Genomic DNA, 17,279 nt, shown 5'->3' with positions numbered 1-17,279 from the left:
CAGCTGGCTCCCTTGGGACGCGAGTGCCGGCTGCCACCCGAGCGGCTCCAGCCCCGCTGCGATGCGCCACCACAGCTCCTCTGCAGCCACCACGAATGTGACCTTCAGAGAGCTCCTCTCACAGGTTCTTTAATTTCAAATAGAGGGATTCTTGGTCGTCTTTTTTCTCAGTTGTTTTATATAGAAAACAGAACTCAGGATATGGCATTTCAGAACATCACTGACAGCAAGAGAAGTATAGTTTCCAAAACCAGACTACTATGGTTAAGTCACTATCATGCCCGAGAATTAAGGAGTGTTCCAATGAAGAGCTGACAGTGTCATACACATTTTTCAAAGAAAAGGGATGGCAGAGTTTTCTTTCATTAGGCAACTGCAACACCAAGTATCTTAAGACATGAACGATCCATTTTTGTGTGCACACCACTGTGTAAATATGCGAAGTCAAGACTGTAACAAGAATTGCGAGTTTACATGTGCAGCAAAGAGAAACCCTTTATCCTTTATTGGTGAGAAGAAACTCCAGTGATTTCCAAAGGGAGGTTCCAACTTTATCCCACTGACAGCATTTCACGAGAAAAAAGTAACATGGAATACCACCATCAAGCTGTTACAATTCTTATTTGTAGACAATTCCACTGTGGTACATTGATCCCTCTCACACGACACAGTGCTTTATCCCACTCCACAGTGGCTGGAAGGGCAGCTCCCAGCCCGTACATGCCATTGCTAGAGCCGTGCGGGCACAGCCGCCACCGCAGAGCAATGGTGAGCGTTCATGCACCGAATACTGGCTTTAGGATGTGGGGAACTACATGGGAACAGTAGAAACCATTCTCCATCCATCTCCCAGTACGAGGCTTCAAGCCATTTCAGATACCTGTTTATACCAAATTTGCCCCGAGTGCAGCCAGGAGGTTACCTAAGCAGCCTCTGCTGCCTTCACAAACACCAACGTGAACAGATATGCAGGTGGGTATCTTGAAAGAACAGCAGGGACAATAATTAGATAAAGAAATAACTCGAGTTGTACTATCATGTATCAATTAGAGTTTTCTAGTATCTGGTGGTGTGTGAGGACACCAGACAATAATCTTATTTAGAAACTATGTTTCATGCACAACTTCCTAAGATGTATAATGCCCTCCAGAATAATTCACTTTCTATGAACACTTAACGAAAACATTTGCTCTGGTGTCATCGCGTAAGGAACAACTTACAAAAGATCCAGGTGGCTTAAGAACATCCATCCAATATATTTTTGCAATGTATCTACAGACTGGCCTTTTAGGAACCTTGGGAAAAAAACCAACCCTGGTCTTAGTTCTGCTGCATATGAAGGGCTCCGGTCAGCCAGACAGGTAATAAGGATTCCACCCATCAGTCATTTTCTTTTAGGCTCAGGAAAAGCAAAGCATTATCCAGACAATCCAGTGCTATCGTCTGTTCAGGCTGTTGTCAGAAATTATTAGGAAAGACCTAAGAATTTTGTTAAGTTCCAAAATATAAGTAGTTAATTTAAGAGCCTTGTTTAGGGCTGGTGGTGCGGGTCAGCCCCCCCTAGACCATAGTTGTGACCAGCAGATCCTTAACCAGGGTCCTTCCTGTTGGGTCTCTTTAGTTACGCGCTCGTGAGGCATCGAGTGAAGCACGAGTGTGTTTCTGGGGCTTCTGTAACCCTGGAGTGAAGCTTTGCTCGCAAACGACTTCGAGTCCCAATCTGTCCCAGAGCATGGAGAAGTGACCACTGAACATGGGGAGGGGGACATTCTGCTGGACCCCCCTTCACCCGGGGGCTGCCTGAGCCAAGGTCCCCTCTGGTACATAACTGTGTGTGTAAAACTTGCCTGAAACATCATTGCAGACACACTCCCAAGAGACCCTTTAAAGCTTCCATCCTCTCCCTTTACCTCCAATGACAGCGATTTTTTTTTAAAAGAAACTTCAAAAAAAGTTAATTTTTTTTTTAAAGCAAATAAGGAATTTAGCTCTTCTGAGAACTCATTTTTAGTGAGATCAAGATGTTTACAGCCTCTTAAAAAACCAATGCATAGTTCAGTCTCCTTCAGTGAAGGCTTTCTCAATTATATTCTTCAAAGCCACGAAAACTAAATTTTGCAACTTCACTTACAACCTTGTCTTTCTGAAAAGGTTCTTTTAGAATGTTTCATGTAGAACGTTTCTTTAGTTTCTACTGCCCAAAAAGTAGAAGGGCAGGTCTGCCCCCTTTGTCAGGCTGAACTCACTGCTTCCCCCTTCCCAGCTCATCTCCCACCTTCCCTGCCCTCCACAGGCACCGTCACTGCTTTGTCACCTCCACCCTGAGCAGACAAGGCACAGCACTTATGAATGATAAAGATTCACCTCTCATTTTTGTTGGATCTTCCAGAATTACTTCCAGAGTTATGTTCATAAGCTGAACACACCAGTTCAGATTTTTTTCTCCAATTTTCTTATTAAACCTCAGATAAAATTTCGCTTCTCTTGGGGGCAAAGCAGGAGACCCTGGAGGGCACGGTGAGACAAGCAGAAGGGTCGGTGAGCGCAGCAGACAGGCTGCAGCCCCAGCGCCTTTCTCCAGAAATCACAGCAGTAACAAAGGAACCAAAAAGACATCCCATAATCCTGAAAGCTCTCACAAAAACTTCTGCCACTGATGGGTTCTGGACCCACCATCTCAGAATATTCGGGAATTTACCTGCTCAAAAGTGATTTCACCTACTGAAGCTCAGTAAGTTAAAACACGTTGAGTTTATGTAATTCCTACTAAAAGTATGCGTAGAAACAGAATTCCCTTAACCTTCCTTTCAATATGTGATCAAGCATCTTACCTACCAAACCCAACCGCACTGGGACGCGGGGAGTTACCTCGTCCCTCGGCAGCTAGCGCAGTCACCTCCAGCAGCACTTGGGGTGTCAGGCTCACCATGGGCTGGTTCGGATTGATTTTAAAATTAGGCTGGAAAAAAAAATCATCCTCAAACAAGGCCACAAGTTTCCTTATGCCATAAACCAACTAAATTGACAGAGAATGCTGTTTCCTCCTCCCCTCCAAAACTCTGAGTACATGACAAAAGTAACAAAGGAAACATTAATTTGGGGGCTTTATTTAATTTTTCTTTTCTTTTTTTTTTTTTTCTTTTTTAAGATGCTACATAGTCAAACAGGATTGGTCTTTTACGGCATAGGACTAGTTTACTACTAATATTTTTTTCCCCTAGATAGACTTATTTACATACAAAAACAGTTTCCTGACCACTGTTTCTCCAATGCTCAGATGATCAAAACTCCCAACAATTGTGTAGTGCCCAAAACATCAGGAGGCAGAAGAATCTCGCATCACTACAGCAGCAAATTTTTAGTTCTAGTCACTGGCTTTAAACAGGTGCCTTTTCATACCTTATAGTATTAGTCAATTTTGTGACAATAAGGAAACATGAGATGAAATACATTAAATAAGTTAAATATGCATTAAACATCTCTGAATAACACTTTAATTCAACTAAATGAACCAACAGCAATGTAGCTTGGTCCCCTCATGAGAACAAGGCGTTGACCTCTATTCCAAACGAGCGTCACACCAGTCAATATACACCTCGATGATGCCCAGCACATTCAGCATTGCCACAGACAACTCTTTTCAGCTTCTCGCTATTCATTTAAGTGCCAAGAAATCGGTAACTTGCACAGAGTTGAAGACACTGACAGAAACTGTTAAATTTATGAGCAGAATGGTGGATTAACATATTTTACAGAAGTTATCAACACCTCCTGCCTAACCCAGCTCCAAACATCCAATAGGGCCAGCTCCAGCAGTGGAGGAATAGTTCTCTTCTACTTTTTTTTTTTTTTTTTTTCCTTTTTTAAAAGAGGTAATCCAGCAACATGTAGCAGGGTCTAAGAATGTTTAAAATGACATATACAATATTCCATTGTAGTGTTAAATCATGATTTTCTCCCCCCTTCCATCACTGAAGAATATTCATTCATTCACTCATTGCACATTTTAAACTTTCTAGATTATGTTACATAGTATTTGTGCAGGGGTAATTTAAAGGCAAGACCTGTGAGATGTCATACATTAATTTTTTTTAAACATTGTTATGAATAAATTTAATCCAATGATATGGCAGAACCATCAAACCAATTTACAATTTCCAGCATGCTGCCTCTACAAGGCTATTTTTCCTATAATTACACCGAAGACAAAGAACAAAACCACCAAAGCAAGTAGTCTGGAGCTGAGCCCTTCGTCCTTGACAGCAGCTGCAGAAGCAGATATTGGGTTGTTTGTCTGGGGCGCCTTCCTCATCCGCAGTCCATCTTCTTCCTAAAGGAAGATATATTGATTATTTCTACTGAAAAGAGCTTTAAATATTTACCCCTATCATATTTATTTTAGATGGACATAATAAAACAGGTGAAAGCTAATTTACAGCTCTATTTCTGGAAGTGTTCAAGGCCAGGTTGGATGGGGCTTGGAGCAGCCTGGTCTGGTGGGAGATGTCCCTGCCCAGGGCAGGGGGTGGCACTGGAGGGGGGGGTTAAGGTCCCTTCCAACCCAAACCCTCCTGCGATTCCCAGATAACCCTGAGGAAGGAAGGGCACTGAGGCAGGAGAGGGGTTATGGATCTACTTGACCAGCAGAGCAGAAAACATGCTCAGGAGTTTTCTCCCGGTGACTAAGGTGGCGGGAAGCCAGGAGGAAGCCTGCAAGAACACGGCCGGAGTCTGGAGACAGCTCCCGAGCTCCAAGCCCTGTGATGCAAGGAGCGGCAGGAAGATGCTTGACTTGCTCTGAAAGCAAATACAGTGCTGTTGGGGAAAATGCTTTCCAATGTAACTAAGACAGGCTGTGAAAAACGTGCAACTTCAGGGCAATTATGCTCATCATTCCCCTAGTTAGATGTCACAAGCAAATTTTACCAGCATTTGAAGGTAAATCTGTTTCCCACATCACATTAGTGCTGACTTTCAATGTGAAACTAATGGCAATAATTAGGATATTCTCTTGGTATGAGTTTGATGGCTCTCTTGATTTAAAGATGTACGAGACAACAGATAAAACAGCATCGTAACACCAGATACTCCCATGTCAAGTGGAGCCAACGCTCCCCACACCCTGATCTGAACTGCTGTGAGCACAGCCGTGTGTTAGTGCACCCCCTTCGCACACACCCCCTTCACACCCTCCCCGGGAGCGGCAGAGTGAGCCCTTTGTGACCCAACCCGTATGCAGCCGAAGCAGCAGCATTAGACTTGATGGGATGCAGTATTGCAGCGCAAAAGTGTAAGATACTGAAGCAAAAGCCTCCAGTCCGTAAGTTAAAAAAAACATTCAAAAATAAAATTGTACTAAAAGTTACTGCAGCCTTAAAAATTGTCAGAAAAGCGAAATTCCAAAGGCTCAGTGTATGTCAGTGTCACTTTTGACTGTAAAGGGGCACCTAAGGTTCTGGAGGAAAGCCTTATTTATTTTTTTATTATTTATTTATTGAAAGTCACTGACTACCTGATACCTCACTACTACTCTAAGTCTGGATAGGGACAACTGACTTTTATAAACAATAAAATGTTTTTTATCTATATAGTAATTGTATTGCTACAAACAACATATTGTAATTTTAAAAACTGTAACTTCCTTTGACAGTGACCCTAGCCTGGCACTGACAGCACCTGGGGGGGCTGGCAGTAATTTAACATTGATTTCTCATGTTTTGCAGATGCTTCTAGCATTCCACAGAGGGAACAAACAGCTCACCATTTTAAGATGTTACTGTAAGACATCAGCTCAGTTCTAGGTATCTCCTATTCAAGGCTGATTTGCAATAAAATAAAACAAAATAATATAGTATTTCAAGTATTGTGAGAGACTGGCAAAGCAAGAGCACAAAGAGAAGTTAAGGTCACGCCTTAGCTATATCCATATATTATTTCTATATGCAAAACAAAACTGGTTTATAAATGTTTAAAGAATTTCCTCATGCATCAGGCAGCCAAGCAGCACTGGAGCTGGCAGAATGGAGTTCCTTTCATTGGGCTCTAACAGTCACAAACTCCAAGTTTTCATTGGTCCTGTTATCTATGAAACTAGGCATTTCCAACAAATGAAACTACCACAAAAGGAGTTTTTCAGCATGGTGATAAAAGCTTCTCAATTTCACAGTGATGTCCTGGATGTGACAGGAAGCATATTTCCTATTCATCCGTCTTACTTTGGTCATTTCAACTGCATATAATAGGTGTAATTACTGAAACACTCACTATTTGCACAACACTGCCCTCAAGCTCCCACCAGTTTGCGAGAACAGGGCCAAATGCAACACTGAATGCTTAATTCGGACTGAGAAAATTAAGTGGGAAAAGAAAAAAAAAAAGAGGGGGAATTCCTTACTTTGGGTTGCTATCCAACCAGTTCCTCTAACTTCGTGACTTGTATGCTCCTTTCAAACAAAGCCCTGATTTTAACACTTTTTCTCAGTTTACAGAGAGAAGCCTACATTATCTTTTAATTTACAGACAATATTAAAATACTGTCCCAAGGACAAGTAACCAAACCTTTAAGTCAGAAGCTTCTTTTTCAGGAAAGGGGTAAATCTGAAAAAAAAAAAAAAGCACCTTTACCTTAAACTGTTTATTCTCCTCCCGTAACCTCTGAACTTCTACTTGAAGCCTCTTATAGTCTTCCATTACTTTCTTAACTTCAGTGTCATCCAAAGAAGAACTTATTGATTTAGACATTACAGAGGAATCTGTCTTTGTTGCAGTTGTGGATACAATTTTATTTATTTCTATGTCATGCTGTTAAAAAAGGATAGAGTGATTTTTGGTTAGTTATTAACACCACACCACACACCTGATATTTAGGAGAAGAATCAAGTAAAATTGTCTGTGCACACCTGAAACGTGCCTGTGTCAAAAGAAATAAACAACATTTTTCTTCCTGTAACCTTTACTTCCTGTTTCACAGAAAACACCAGATCAGCAGCAATAAGTGCAGACAGAACAACCTCGACTTTTCAGTCCCTGCGCATGCGGAACAGGAAATATCCTTAGACCGTGTCTGACAGCAGGGATGGAACGCATTTGCTGACAGTCTGCTTATGGAGTATTACTGCTCTCTGCCCCTTTCCTCCACAACACACGCAGGTTCTCTGCTTCTACATCTGACACTGCACACTGCCATTAGGCATTAATCAGTGCTACCATTAGCCTCACAAGAAAGGATCCTACAACATCATTGCTGCTCATCACAATATAATCCCTAACTGCACTCCTGTCTTCCTTACTAACTTCCTACAATGTACTTGCTGAAATCAGTATAGTATCAAGGAACAAAGTGGAGGGTTGGACAGACAAACTGACGTTGCTGATGGTGATAACTGCTTCAGCATAAACTCTAAACTTCATGACCATCAATCAGCATCTTTCAAATTTTTTTAAATATTCTTTATCCTATGTGATCTTTCATTCAATAAAAACAGCTCAACTCAAAGATTTCTTTGTACTCCTGTTGTACTTAACATTGTTCAAATTAGGTGCTAGTTACACTAAGCATCACAAAAATTTGAAATAGTTTTGTATTTCAAAGGCTGATGCCATCCAGGCAGTGAAATAGCGGCTTCTGTCTTTTGCTTATATAGCTGTCTGTATAAACATGCCATTTTACATCATTAACTGTGGTATTAAGTTAAAACACTCAATATGCATCTGAAAATACTCACAGGCTTATCATTTTCCGCTGGTAGCTCAAACACACACCTAAGTTTCGAATCCATGAGTTCTTCTGGTTTTGCTTCTTTCCACTGGAATAATTTAACATTAATTTACTATTAAACATATTAGTATACTAAGGCAGATGGAAAATGCAGTAAATTATGTAAACAAATACATCATCTTATTCAGGGAAAAAAACCCACAGGTGTTTATCACGTTACCATTAACCACAGACATACAACTGAGTGGTATCATAAAGATACTACGACCAGATACTACAAAGGAAATAATTCTATATCATCTGAAACTTACACAGATAATTTATGAGAGAACTGGGAATTGTGTAAGAGTAATTAGCATAGATAGGGGGAGCTATGGTCCCGATTAAAAAACAAAACAAAATGCCCCCCACAAACCTGGAGGGTGCATTCAAAGTAAAGGAAAGGTAACAAAACCCCCAATCAGTAGCAATGGTCATTGTGTTTGTTCAGCAGAGTTCCTGTTCAAGCTTTTTAAGTTTCACGTGAGATTTTCTTGCTAACTGTTATGAATTATAGGACTGTTCTTCCCCCCGCCCTTGTTTTCCACCTCCTTATTTTTCAGGATCAGTCTCTAAACAGTAACAGATGCTCCACGTATTGGAAGGAGTAACTCGGTAACTTCCCCTCCCATCCTTCTCTCTCCTTCCACTAGGAAGTCTACTGCAATAACGCTTCCTTCCAATATTCTTACTAGGGATTAACAGTTATAAATCCTTGCTGGCTATCAGCTGTAACCCTGAACTGAAAAGACTGATTCATAGCAGTGATACACAGCAAGAAGCGTCCACGTTGATGTGGCAGAGCTCTCACACACTCCCCTTCTCTCCGCCCGCAGCTCTGGCAGCACGGCATTGCCCAGCACAGCCCAGGTAGGTGCCAAGTTATGGGGAGCCCTCTGCAACCTGAGGAAGCATCTGACTCATCCGGAACAGCCGGGCTGGGCTTCAGCTCGCCCTGCCAGTAGTCAGAGTTCTATTTCAGGCTCGTTGGCTGCCTGTGAAGTGCTGAAAGCTTTATAGTACCCCAGTAATTTGTCTCACCTGTTTATCCCAAATAGGAAGAGATTTGGAGAGCGGTAACAAAACTAAGAACTGACCAAGTGTTATAGGAAAATAAATGGTATTGGTCTGGAGAGCTCTGGAAAACTGCAAGGGCCATCTATGTCCTAAACAACACTCCTTGCTAGCATTTTTCATAGTATAAAGTAACTCATAAAAATTAAAGAGTTAGAAAGAAAGGCAGACTGGCTTATCTTTCTAGTGATGCAGACGTTTTATTAGTCTTGCTGTTTCTCCCACTGGATCTTATTTTGAGGCCATTAAACAAATATGGTTCCATAAATCTTTTTTGGAAGGGAAATTCTTAACTCTGCAGAGTGCTGCAGCTTTAAAAAGCTATTCAGAAGATGCATTGTGTAAAGACTACTGTAAAAAAGCCACTCTGAGGTTTTTTGGGGTCTTTTTTTTGTTTTGAAGTAATACACATACATACAAACACACCCAAGCCCCACACTTTACAGTAATGGCCATTTTTTCTTTTTTTATTGTGTCCTAAATAGCTACTGAGTATTCAAGCCAACAAAAGCTAGAGCAGAGAAAGCTTCCTTGTGCCTTCCTGCAGTAGCAAATCTTGGTGTTGTAGGAAAGCCACCAGCTGACACATTAGTTTGCTCCTTTCCAAGTTGTCTTAATGTAGCCTGATGTCTAATTTCTACATCTTTTGTCCATCTCTGCTTCAGCACCTACATGCTTCTCTTACTCTCATTTGTAATCCACAGGACAAGATCTACGAGGGCCTTTCATCTCCCTACACCACAAGAGGCATAGGTAGGGATAAAGACAAATACAATAGCTGTAAATCATGCTCCGGGTTGCTGCCAGGAAAAGGAGCTGCTCAAGGGAAGACTGAAGACAGAGTACAGTGGCACAAAATACAAAAGATGCCATAGAGTTCGAATATATTCTATACATTATTAGAATGTATAGTTCAAGTTGGCCTTTTAAAAAAGTGATATACTGAAAAAATTACAACTCCTTAGCATTTTTTTCATGACATAGTATCCTATTACCCACAGCACTGTCCTAAAGAAGCGGCCACAGACACCAATTAAGTCTTCTGCACTGTGTCTTTCAGTGCAAGGTTCCTGGGGCTCAAAACAAACAGAAAAAACCTCACCATGCACAGAGATGGAAATCTGTCAAAGCTTTCAAGGAACATTCGAGTATGGTTTTACAACAGTCCTTAACCAACACAGTAAAAAGTCTTACGAAATTATACAATCAGAAAGAAATCCATTTTAATTAATTTCAATACTTACTACTGCTTCCATATCTGAAGTATCAGCTGGAGCAAACATAGACTGAACCATAAACTTGTGTTTACTTTTCTCGTTAGGGTCATAGTCAAACGGCTGTAGCATCACTGCAAGAAGAATCCCAAAACACATTATGTTAACATTGCTCTGGTGCATACTCATGCTGATGATATAGTTACGATTTGAGAAATACAACCATTAAAATGGTTTTGAGTTGTATGTCTGCTATGACCAAAGCAGCAGCTGAGATCAGGACCACCACTTCAAAAAAAAAAAAAAAATTTAAAAGAAGGTAAGAGAAACAGACTTCTTCAGTCTGTCTAGATTTTTGTCTGAGAATTCTGGAAATGCCCATTACTGTACAATATTCTGTACACAACTATGACAAGATAGTAATAGAAATTTATAGTAAATGGGATAATTTACATATCTTCTGGGACAGAGGGGGAAAATTCTCAAACTAAGCATCTTTTTTCCTTCCTCCATCCTTGGAGCAGAAGTAACAAGCCGGCATTTTGATTAGTTGTACACACAGTACTGCTGATGGTTCCTGGGAAAAGCTACAGAGGCAAAGCCAAACATTCTAAACCTTGAGGTTCAATTCTCAGGATGGAATTTTCCTCTACAAAGTTTAAGAGTCTCATGGTATTTGCTTTATCAAATATTAGTATCTCTCTTCCAAAAATAAGTTGCTGAAAGTTTGTTACCAATTTGTAGCTGGAAGTTTATGGTTAAATTCTGTATAAACTTTACCTCTGAAAAGTATACAAGAAATTTATTTCTCTCCATTCAGAAATCACAAACATCCCAGAGTTTACTTATGCAGGAGATGACGGTGTGCAGGGGGCAGACAGAAAGGAACAGCAGCTTTGGGGGGGGGTGTGGGATTTTTTTTATTTAATATTAGGAATTTCCATGTCTTGTCTTTTTCAGTAAAGAACTAACGTGTTGAAATAACCTAAAGAGGGAGTTATATATTTCATTTACAGGGAATATTCCCGAATCCCGGTGGTCACTTAAAACCCCTACATTTTGCAAATGAAACCTGGATATTCAGCTACTGTAACATTAACACACACAGGTTTGGCCTCACCATGAGACAGTGCTTATGTGAACATAAACAAAGCAGTTGGCAGAAACATATTGTTGGATATTGCAAAATTAAGATGAAGCTTGCATATACTGCAATTACTGCTAACATAAAAAATGGTGTAAGGTTTAAAAATCTACATTTTAATGCCCACGAGGCTACTTCAGTCCCTCAATCCAATCACTATGAAGAGAAGCAGTTCAAGAATTAAGATTACTTTCAAGTACTAGTGCTATTAACATTATATTCCCAAAATTCATGTGCATTAATTGCAGGGCTTTGTTGTATAAAAGCGATAACCAAAGATCCCATTTATTGCAAATGAAAGCAAGTCAAACCAATTTGCCTCCTTCAACGAGCAGAGTGTGTTATGGCTGTGCCATCTTTATTACATACACAATCTGAGGCTCTCGACAACCACGTGCCTTTTAAAGCCAGAAGAAGGGGAAGACAGCAACTTCTCTCAGATGAAGTGCTTTAAAAATTATTGTACATTTTCAACTCACCTTGCAGTAACCAAATACTAGTCCAAAATAAATGTTTGCAAATTAACAAGCTACTTTTAAAACTGTTTTTCCAAACAGAAGTGACTGCATTGTGAAAGCACATAGATTTCAGCACAGCATGATACATGACTGAAAAGCAGCAACATCATTTTTTCTCCCCTGTAGTAGACACCTCACTTACTTCAAGTCTATATAATGCGTAAGATCCAACTGGGCAGTCAAAACTGTCCACTGTTTATGGAACTTCTCCGTATCTGCAGTTTTTTCAGTTTGCTTTGCTGAGTGCAGCTATAAGCTCATTTGAAAAAAAACATTATTTCCCAAGTGATAGTGCCAAAGCCAAATGGCTGCTGCTCTGAATTCCACTCACTGCATCATAAGAGCAAGCAGCTACACAGGGCTCGGCAGTACAAATGTTGTTAGCACTTGTATTTTTAGATCAATACATGAAAGCCACATTGACACAAATTATTCAGCAAATGCCTCGTAAGCCAGATGGAAGCTCAAAAAGATATACTTTGTTCAAGAGGAAACAAGACCATTTCATCATTTATTCACATACTATCGGGGGGTTCTGTGAAAGACCAGTTCCATGTAACTGCCCTAACTGCTGGAGGATTTGCTACTGTGAATATGGCTCCTTCGTTTTGACCAGAAATTCCATACCTTCTGCAGGAATTATGTGAAAAGCGTATGTTCCTACAAAATGCCTTATCAAATCGGTCATCTCATCTGGTCAAAAGTTTCTGACCAGCTTTCATCAGAACCCAGAGTTCTAAGAAACCAAAGGATTACCACAAGCTTTAAGTCTCCTATCACCAGTGTCTGTTAGGCAGAGGTGCCTATTTCCACCACTCTCTGGACTGGTCACCCCACAGCTGAAGCACCAGAAGCAAAAACTGCAAAGTCACTGACAGGTCAATGGAATGAAGAATAGCACAATTTGCACTTGTTAGCCCACCTGTCTCTCAAAATTCAAACACAAAGGACCGATCTGATGTACATCCTGTTCCGAAGCGTTTCCAAAGAAATGGGTACCAGTTTTCCCACACATCCCTGCTGCACCTCCCATACGCTACGTCCTCTGTAGATAGCAAAAGAGAGGTGGTGACCACCTGAAATGCTCTCTTTTTCATAAACAGCTCACTGTCAACATTAGTAACAATGCCAGCAGCATTAAACTCTTCTGGTTTTCACTGGAGTAAACCTGCTCTCTCAAGGAACAGAGGACATGTGAAGCCAGGAACACGGAAGGAGGCAAAACTCCACCCGTAACACCTGCGAGGATCTAGCAGGCCCTTCAAGAGCAGAGGGAACAGAACAGTCTCTCTGCTCAGACCGTCAGCAACCTTCCTCTAGTTCCATGCACTTTTATTAATGGCCTGTTTACTTGGTCCTGGACCAACGCTGCCCTTACGCTTAAATATCAAAGGGGAAGGGCCATTTACTCCTGGTGCGCCCCAAGACATCAATCACAGCAGCTCCTGGCTCTCTGGTGAGCTAAACGAGCCAGAGTGGGCGGTGCTGTGCGGGCTCCCCATTCATCCCTGCACCTCTCCTGGCCCCAACCCTCCGCAGGAGCTGCTCTGACTGTTCACCCAGGGTGTTCACCAGAGCCTCAGGCAATAGCACTCACACCCTGACCTCTCCTGTTACCCACACTGTTTGCGTGTACCACATTTGCTTTACTCACAGCCACATTACGGCAGCACCTCGGTCACCCTCCGTTTAACCAGCCTGCAATTATAGCAGGAGTATTTTATTCTCCCAAGTATGTGATTTTGCAGGTTTTCCTTTTAAACGCATCCTCTGTTTCTCTTACTGTAGTCTTCAAGGACACCCAGTTCTGCTGCATATCTTCAGCCTCCCAACATCATCAGGGTTTTTAGCGTACTCTTTGTGCCAGAATTGCTTATAAAAGCACTAAACAAGATTAGTACCAAGAATCATTCCCAAGAAACGTCACTAGTAACTTCCTGCTATTACATTTCCATCCACCACACCACTGTTTACTCTTAAGTAGCCCATTCAATAGCCTGTGAATCTATCTTTTCAAGCTTTATTGATGATTTTCCCAAATGGCACTGCATGAAATTCTTAATGGTCTGGATAGATCAAATCTACCGCACTTGTGTCACGTACCTCAACCAGCTACAGAGGCGAGCCTCAGACGGCCGCACACCTTGCCAGAGGTGAGCAGAGGACACTCGCACCTCCACAAACAGGCAGGACCCCCCGCACCATCCCACCTTTGTTCTGTGTTTACATAGTTCTTCCTGTAAGTATTTCAGTAATACCACAAAACGCTGAATCTGTGGAGATCCATATAGATCCTTCTAAAGCAAGCGGACAAAGGCAGACCCAAGGCTGGCAGTCGCTAACAGCCCCAGAGGCTGGGGACCGTGCTGGGGACAGCCCATGCTGCCCCAGAGCCGGGGACGGGACTCGGTTGGCATCTTGGCAGAAGGGACACACAGTGACCGGAGTGGAGACCGGCTGCAGGAGCACCTCCTGGAGGCCACGCAGACTGCCCTTCCACAGTCAGGCAAGATTACAACAGACTAAAAATCCCTCCCAAGGATATTCGACAGCAACTGATGACAATGCCAGCTCCTCCCCATTCTCAGGAAGCATCTTGATCGGGCCAGTGTGCACAGACGGCACCACCTGTACCACCTCTGCCCCCAACAGACACCTATCTGCCATCTTCAACCCCCAAATTCAGTCCATGCAGGGTGTAAAGGAGCTACCAGGAGTGCAGTATATACAGCTCTATTAAAGAGAAATTCAACCACAACACAAGACACAGCTTCAGTTTAGAAAGTTTTAGGAAAAAAAGAATTAACATTTATAATCCCAGAATTCCGAAATGTATCTACCTATCAATTTACCTTAATACATTACCTAAAGAACAGCTAACACTGCAGCTTGCATTTTAAAGTATAGTGTTAATGTAAGGACTGGCAACTTCGGATCATTATTTATTATTACCACGTTATCAGCATGAAAATATGTGGAACACAAATGTGAGCTTGTGATTAAATACACCACAGCCTTTTGCAAAGCTAACTGAATCATAAAGCACTATAAAGCTATCAGGAAAGGGACAATTTTCAAAGCTATGAAAGCACAAACAAAGCACAGCTTCGGGTTAGCACAGCAATCTCTCATAATGGGACACTGAGCCACCCCTTGGATTAGATCCATGTTCTGTCTGGTACACCTCTGGGAAGTCAGGCTGGAAAAGCAAGATGTCGGGGTGCTGGTACGTAAGGTGACAGGGCTCACACAGCGCTCGCCTATGCTACATGCTGCTCCAGGCAGGGCGGGGGGTCACTGTAATCAGAGGTTTAATACTCAATGTTGAGATCAAGACGACATTTAAAAAAGCATGGGATGTGCCAGCAAAGGAAGAGGGCTTTTAATTTTCAAAGTTCATCTGAAAGATGAAAAGAATCCACATCTTTATAGCATGAAGATAATTTGTAGCTAGAAACCATGCTAATTTTCATTATCACTTCATTGATTTCTATGCATTTAATATGCTTGCCTGCAGCTAGTATAGATGACAGAGAGCTTTACTTGGGAATTGTCCTGAGTTTTAAAAATCTCCATTTCTCTCTAGAGAGTGTTTTCATTTACATATTAGTCACTTCAGAGCTTACCGGATCATGCCAGCCTTCTCCTGCAGCAGAAGTGCTCTGCCTGCCCCCACTGCTCTGGTCATCTCCTGCTGGCACCCCCCGGAGACTAACCGCAAGCGAGGCACAGTTCTGCCATCAGGTGCACACTCAACTTGCACATGAGGAATCCCAAAGACAACAGATCAACAAGCGTGCAAATGGAGGCACACACAACATGATTTACAGGATTAGTCTCCTAATGTTGCAGTGCTAAGTATTTTTGGGATCAGTTTTTATTTTGTTGAAGCAAGCTCTCCATGGGCGATATTTTACATTTTATTAAGTAAAAAACTGAAGTCTTGATTTTTACACTTTGATTTTTTTTTTTCAAGTAAAAAGCAGCAGTTTTAGCTCCCAAAGTTTTTGATTCCGGGCTAGAATTGTTTGGTAAGAGACTAATGGCAAAGTACATAACCTATCAGTAAGTAATTTTTCTTATTGTGCCAATATGAAAGTTTATTAAAAAGTGAAACAAATCTGCATGTTTATAGAAATAATTTTCTTAACTAGAAAGTCAGACTTCATTTAGGCAGTATGCCACTACTACTACATGCTTTGATAGAATTCTTTACTAAAAACATGGACTGGAGAAGTCATTGAGAAAACACATTGCTTTCAAGCATGTATCATCAGCAAGTTAATACACAGACGTTCTGTTTACGGGAAATACTCAGCTCTTTATGCTTTCAAAGTAAGACACTCCTTTGCTTTTCCATTACCAAACTTAGGCAGGTCAAGAGCTACTGACTCATGAGAGAAAATCATTAACTTCTCCTATGGAACAGCAAAGATTTAGCCACTTGACATTTCTAACACCAAAGCATATTGCATCTTCAAGGAACACAAAATAAGCATGGTTTGAAAGGAAATGTCTTCATCATTGGTTATATTAGGCAGTTTGGCAACAGCCTCCGGTCAGCCCAAACCGTCCTGGCTGCAGTCCGCCCAGTTTTACTCTTCCCTCGACATGCCCGACAAGCACTTGTGTGACCCCGCGCTGAGCTGGTTCAGGGAGTTAAGCTAGCAAAAACTAGCTGTACAAAAATAATCCCTCAGGGAGGGCAGGGCTGATTTGGACAGGCTGGCTAAGGCTGTCCCTGAACTACATCAATCATTTCCTTGTTTCTCCTTTTTTCTCCCCCTAAAACAAGATGTGAAAAAAACCCTATTACTGCTAGACTGGGAATAAGGGAAGTAAGGATATATGAAACAGTGCTTCTCCATAAAATCACCACCTCTTGCTTGTACAAACATTCAACAAAATACTTTCAGACTGCAAAGCATTCCAAGAAATAATTGATTAAAAGAAGCTATTTTCAATCACCAAGAAACTGCTTGAATGACTTACCAGAAACATTAATTGATGTTCCTGCATCAATAATTCCACTGTTAGGCCTTACACAGTATCTACGTGGTGCTGTGGTCTTAACTTTGAAGCACACGTTTCTGTCTGTAGGATTGCCCAGCTTCAGGTTTGTAGTGACAACATCTGTGAAAGGACCTGAGGAGGAGAGCAGAAGCAGACCTGAAATCACACAGAAAGCACTTTTCAAGCAGAGGCTAAGCAGGCTCTAATTCTCCATTCACAAATCTTATAAAGTAATTAGATGTCCAATTTCCATCTCTGGCACATACAGATAATCGTGCACGCAAAGCTGCGGGTGCAGCAAGGCCTCCGAGCACTCTGACTGCAGCATGCTCCAGCACTCAGTGAAACAGCTGAAGTTGATCATTAATAGCAAAATAAAGAGGAGGAAATCATTTATACATGGTGCCTACACAACAACATGGCATTCCAGTGATGCCAAATTCTCTGCTGTATCGCAGTGACTCCGTTCTAACTACTGCATCCCAGTGAACCCCGGCTTACAGGACACCATACACACCCCTGTTACAGACAGTCACTAGGGGAGCGCAGCATAGCACATT

At 41.6% G+C, this 17,279-nt stretch overlaps 1 protein-coding gene across 4 annotated transcripts in view; it reads right to left on the bottom strand.

Moving 5' to 3' along the window:
- Positions 1-3,145: 3,145 nt before the first annotated feature.
- VAPB (VAMP associated protein B and C) overlaps positions 3,146-17,279 on the bottom strand; it is a 29,388-nt gene continuing 15,254 nt past the window's right edge. Inside the window, exons 2-7 of one of the 4 annotated variants that reach the window (XM_074156836.1) lie at positions 16,699-16,851; positions 10,075-10,178; positions 7,725-7,805; positions 6,857-6,910; positions 6,559-6,597; positions 3,146-4,330 (exon numbers count right to left, since the gene is read on the bottom strand). In XM_074156836.1, the coding sequence (XP_074012937.1) occupies positions 4,172-4,330; positions 6,559-6,597; positions 6,857-6,910; positions 7,725-7,805; positions 10,075-10,178; positions 16,699-16,851 (590 nt within the window). In that variant the 3' untranslated portion in view covers positions 3,146-4,171. Of the gene's footprint in view, positions 4,331-6,558; positions 6,598-6,624; positions 6,802-6,856; positions 6,911-7,724; positions 7,806-10,074; positions 10,179-16,698; positions 16,852-17,279 lie in introns of all 4 variants that reach the window. The other 3 variants (XM_074156838.1, XM_074156837.1, XM_074156835.1) reach the window with 3 other exon arrangements.

The sequence above is a fragment of the Numenius arquata genome, chromosome 12 (genome assembly GCF_964106895.1).
Source record: "Numenius arquata chromosome 12, bNumArq3.hap1.1, whole genome shotgun sequence".
NCBI classification, from domain to species: Eukaryota; Metazoa; Chordata; class Aves; order Charadriiformes; family Scolopacidae; genus Numenius; species Numenius arquata.
Note: the sequence above shows the minus strand (reverse complement) of the source record. Positions and strands in the feature narration are given on the sequence as shown.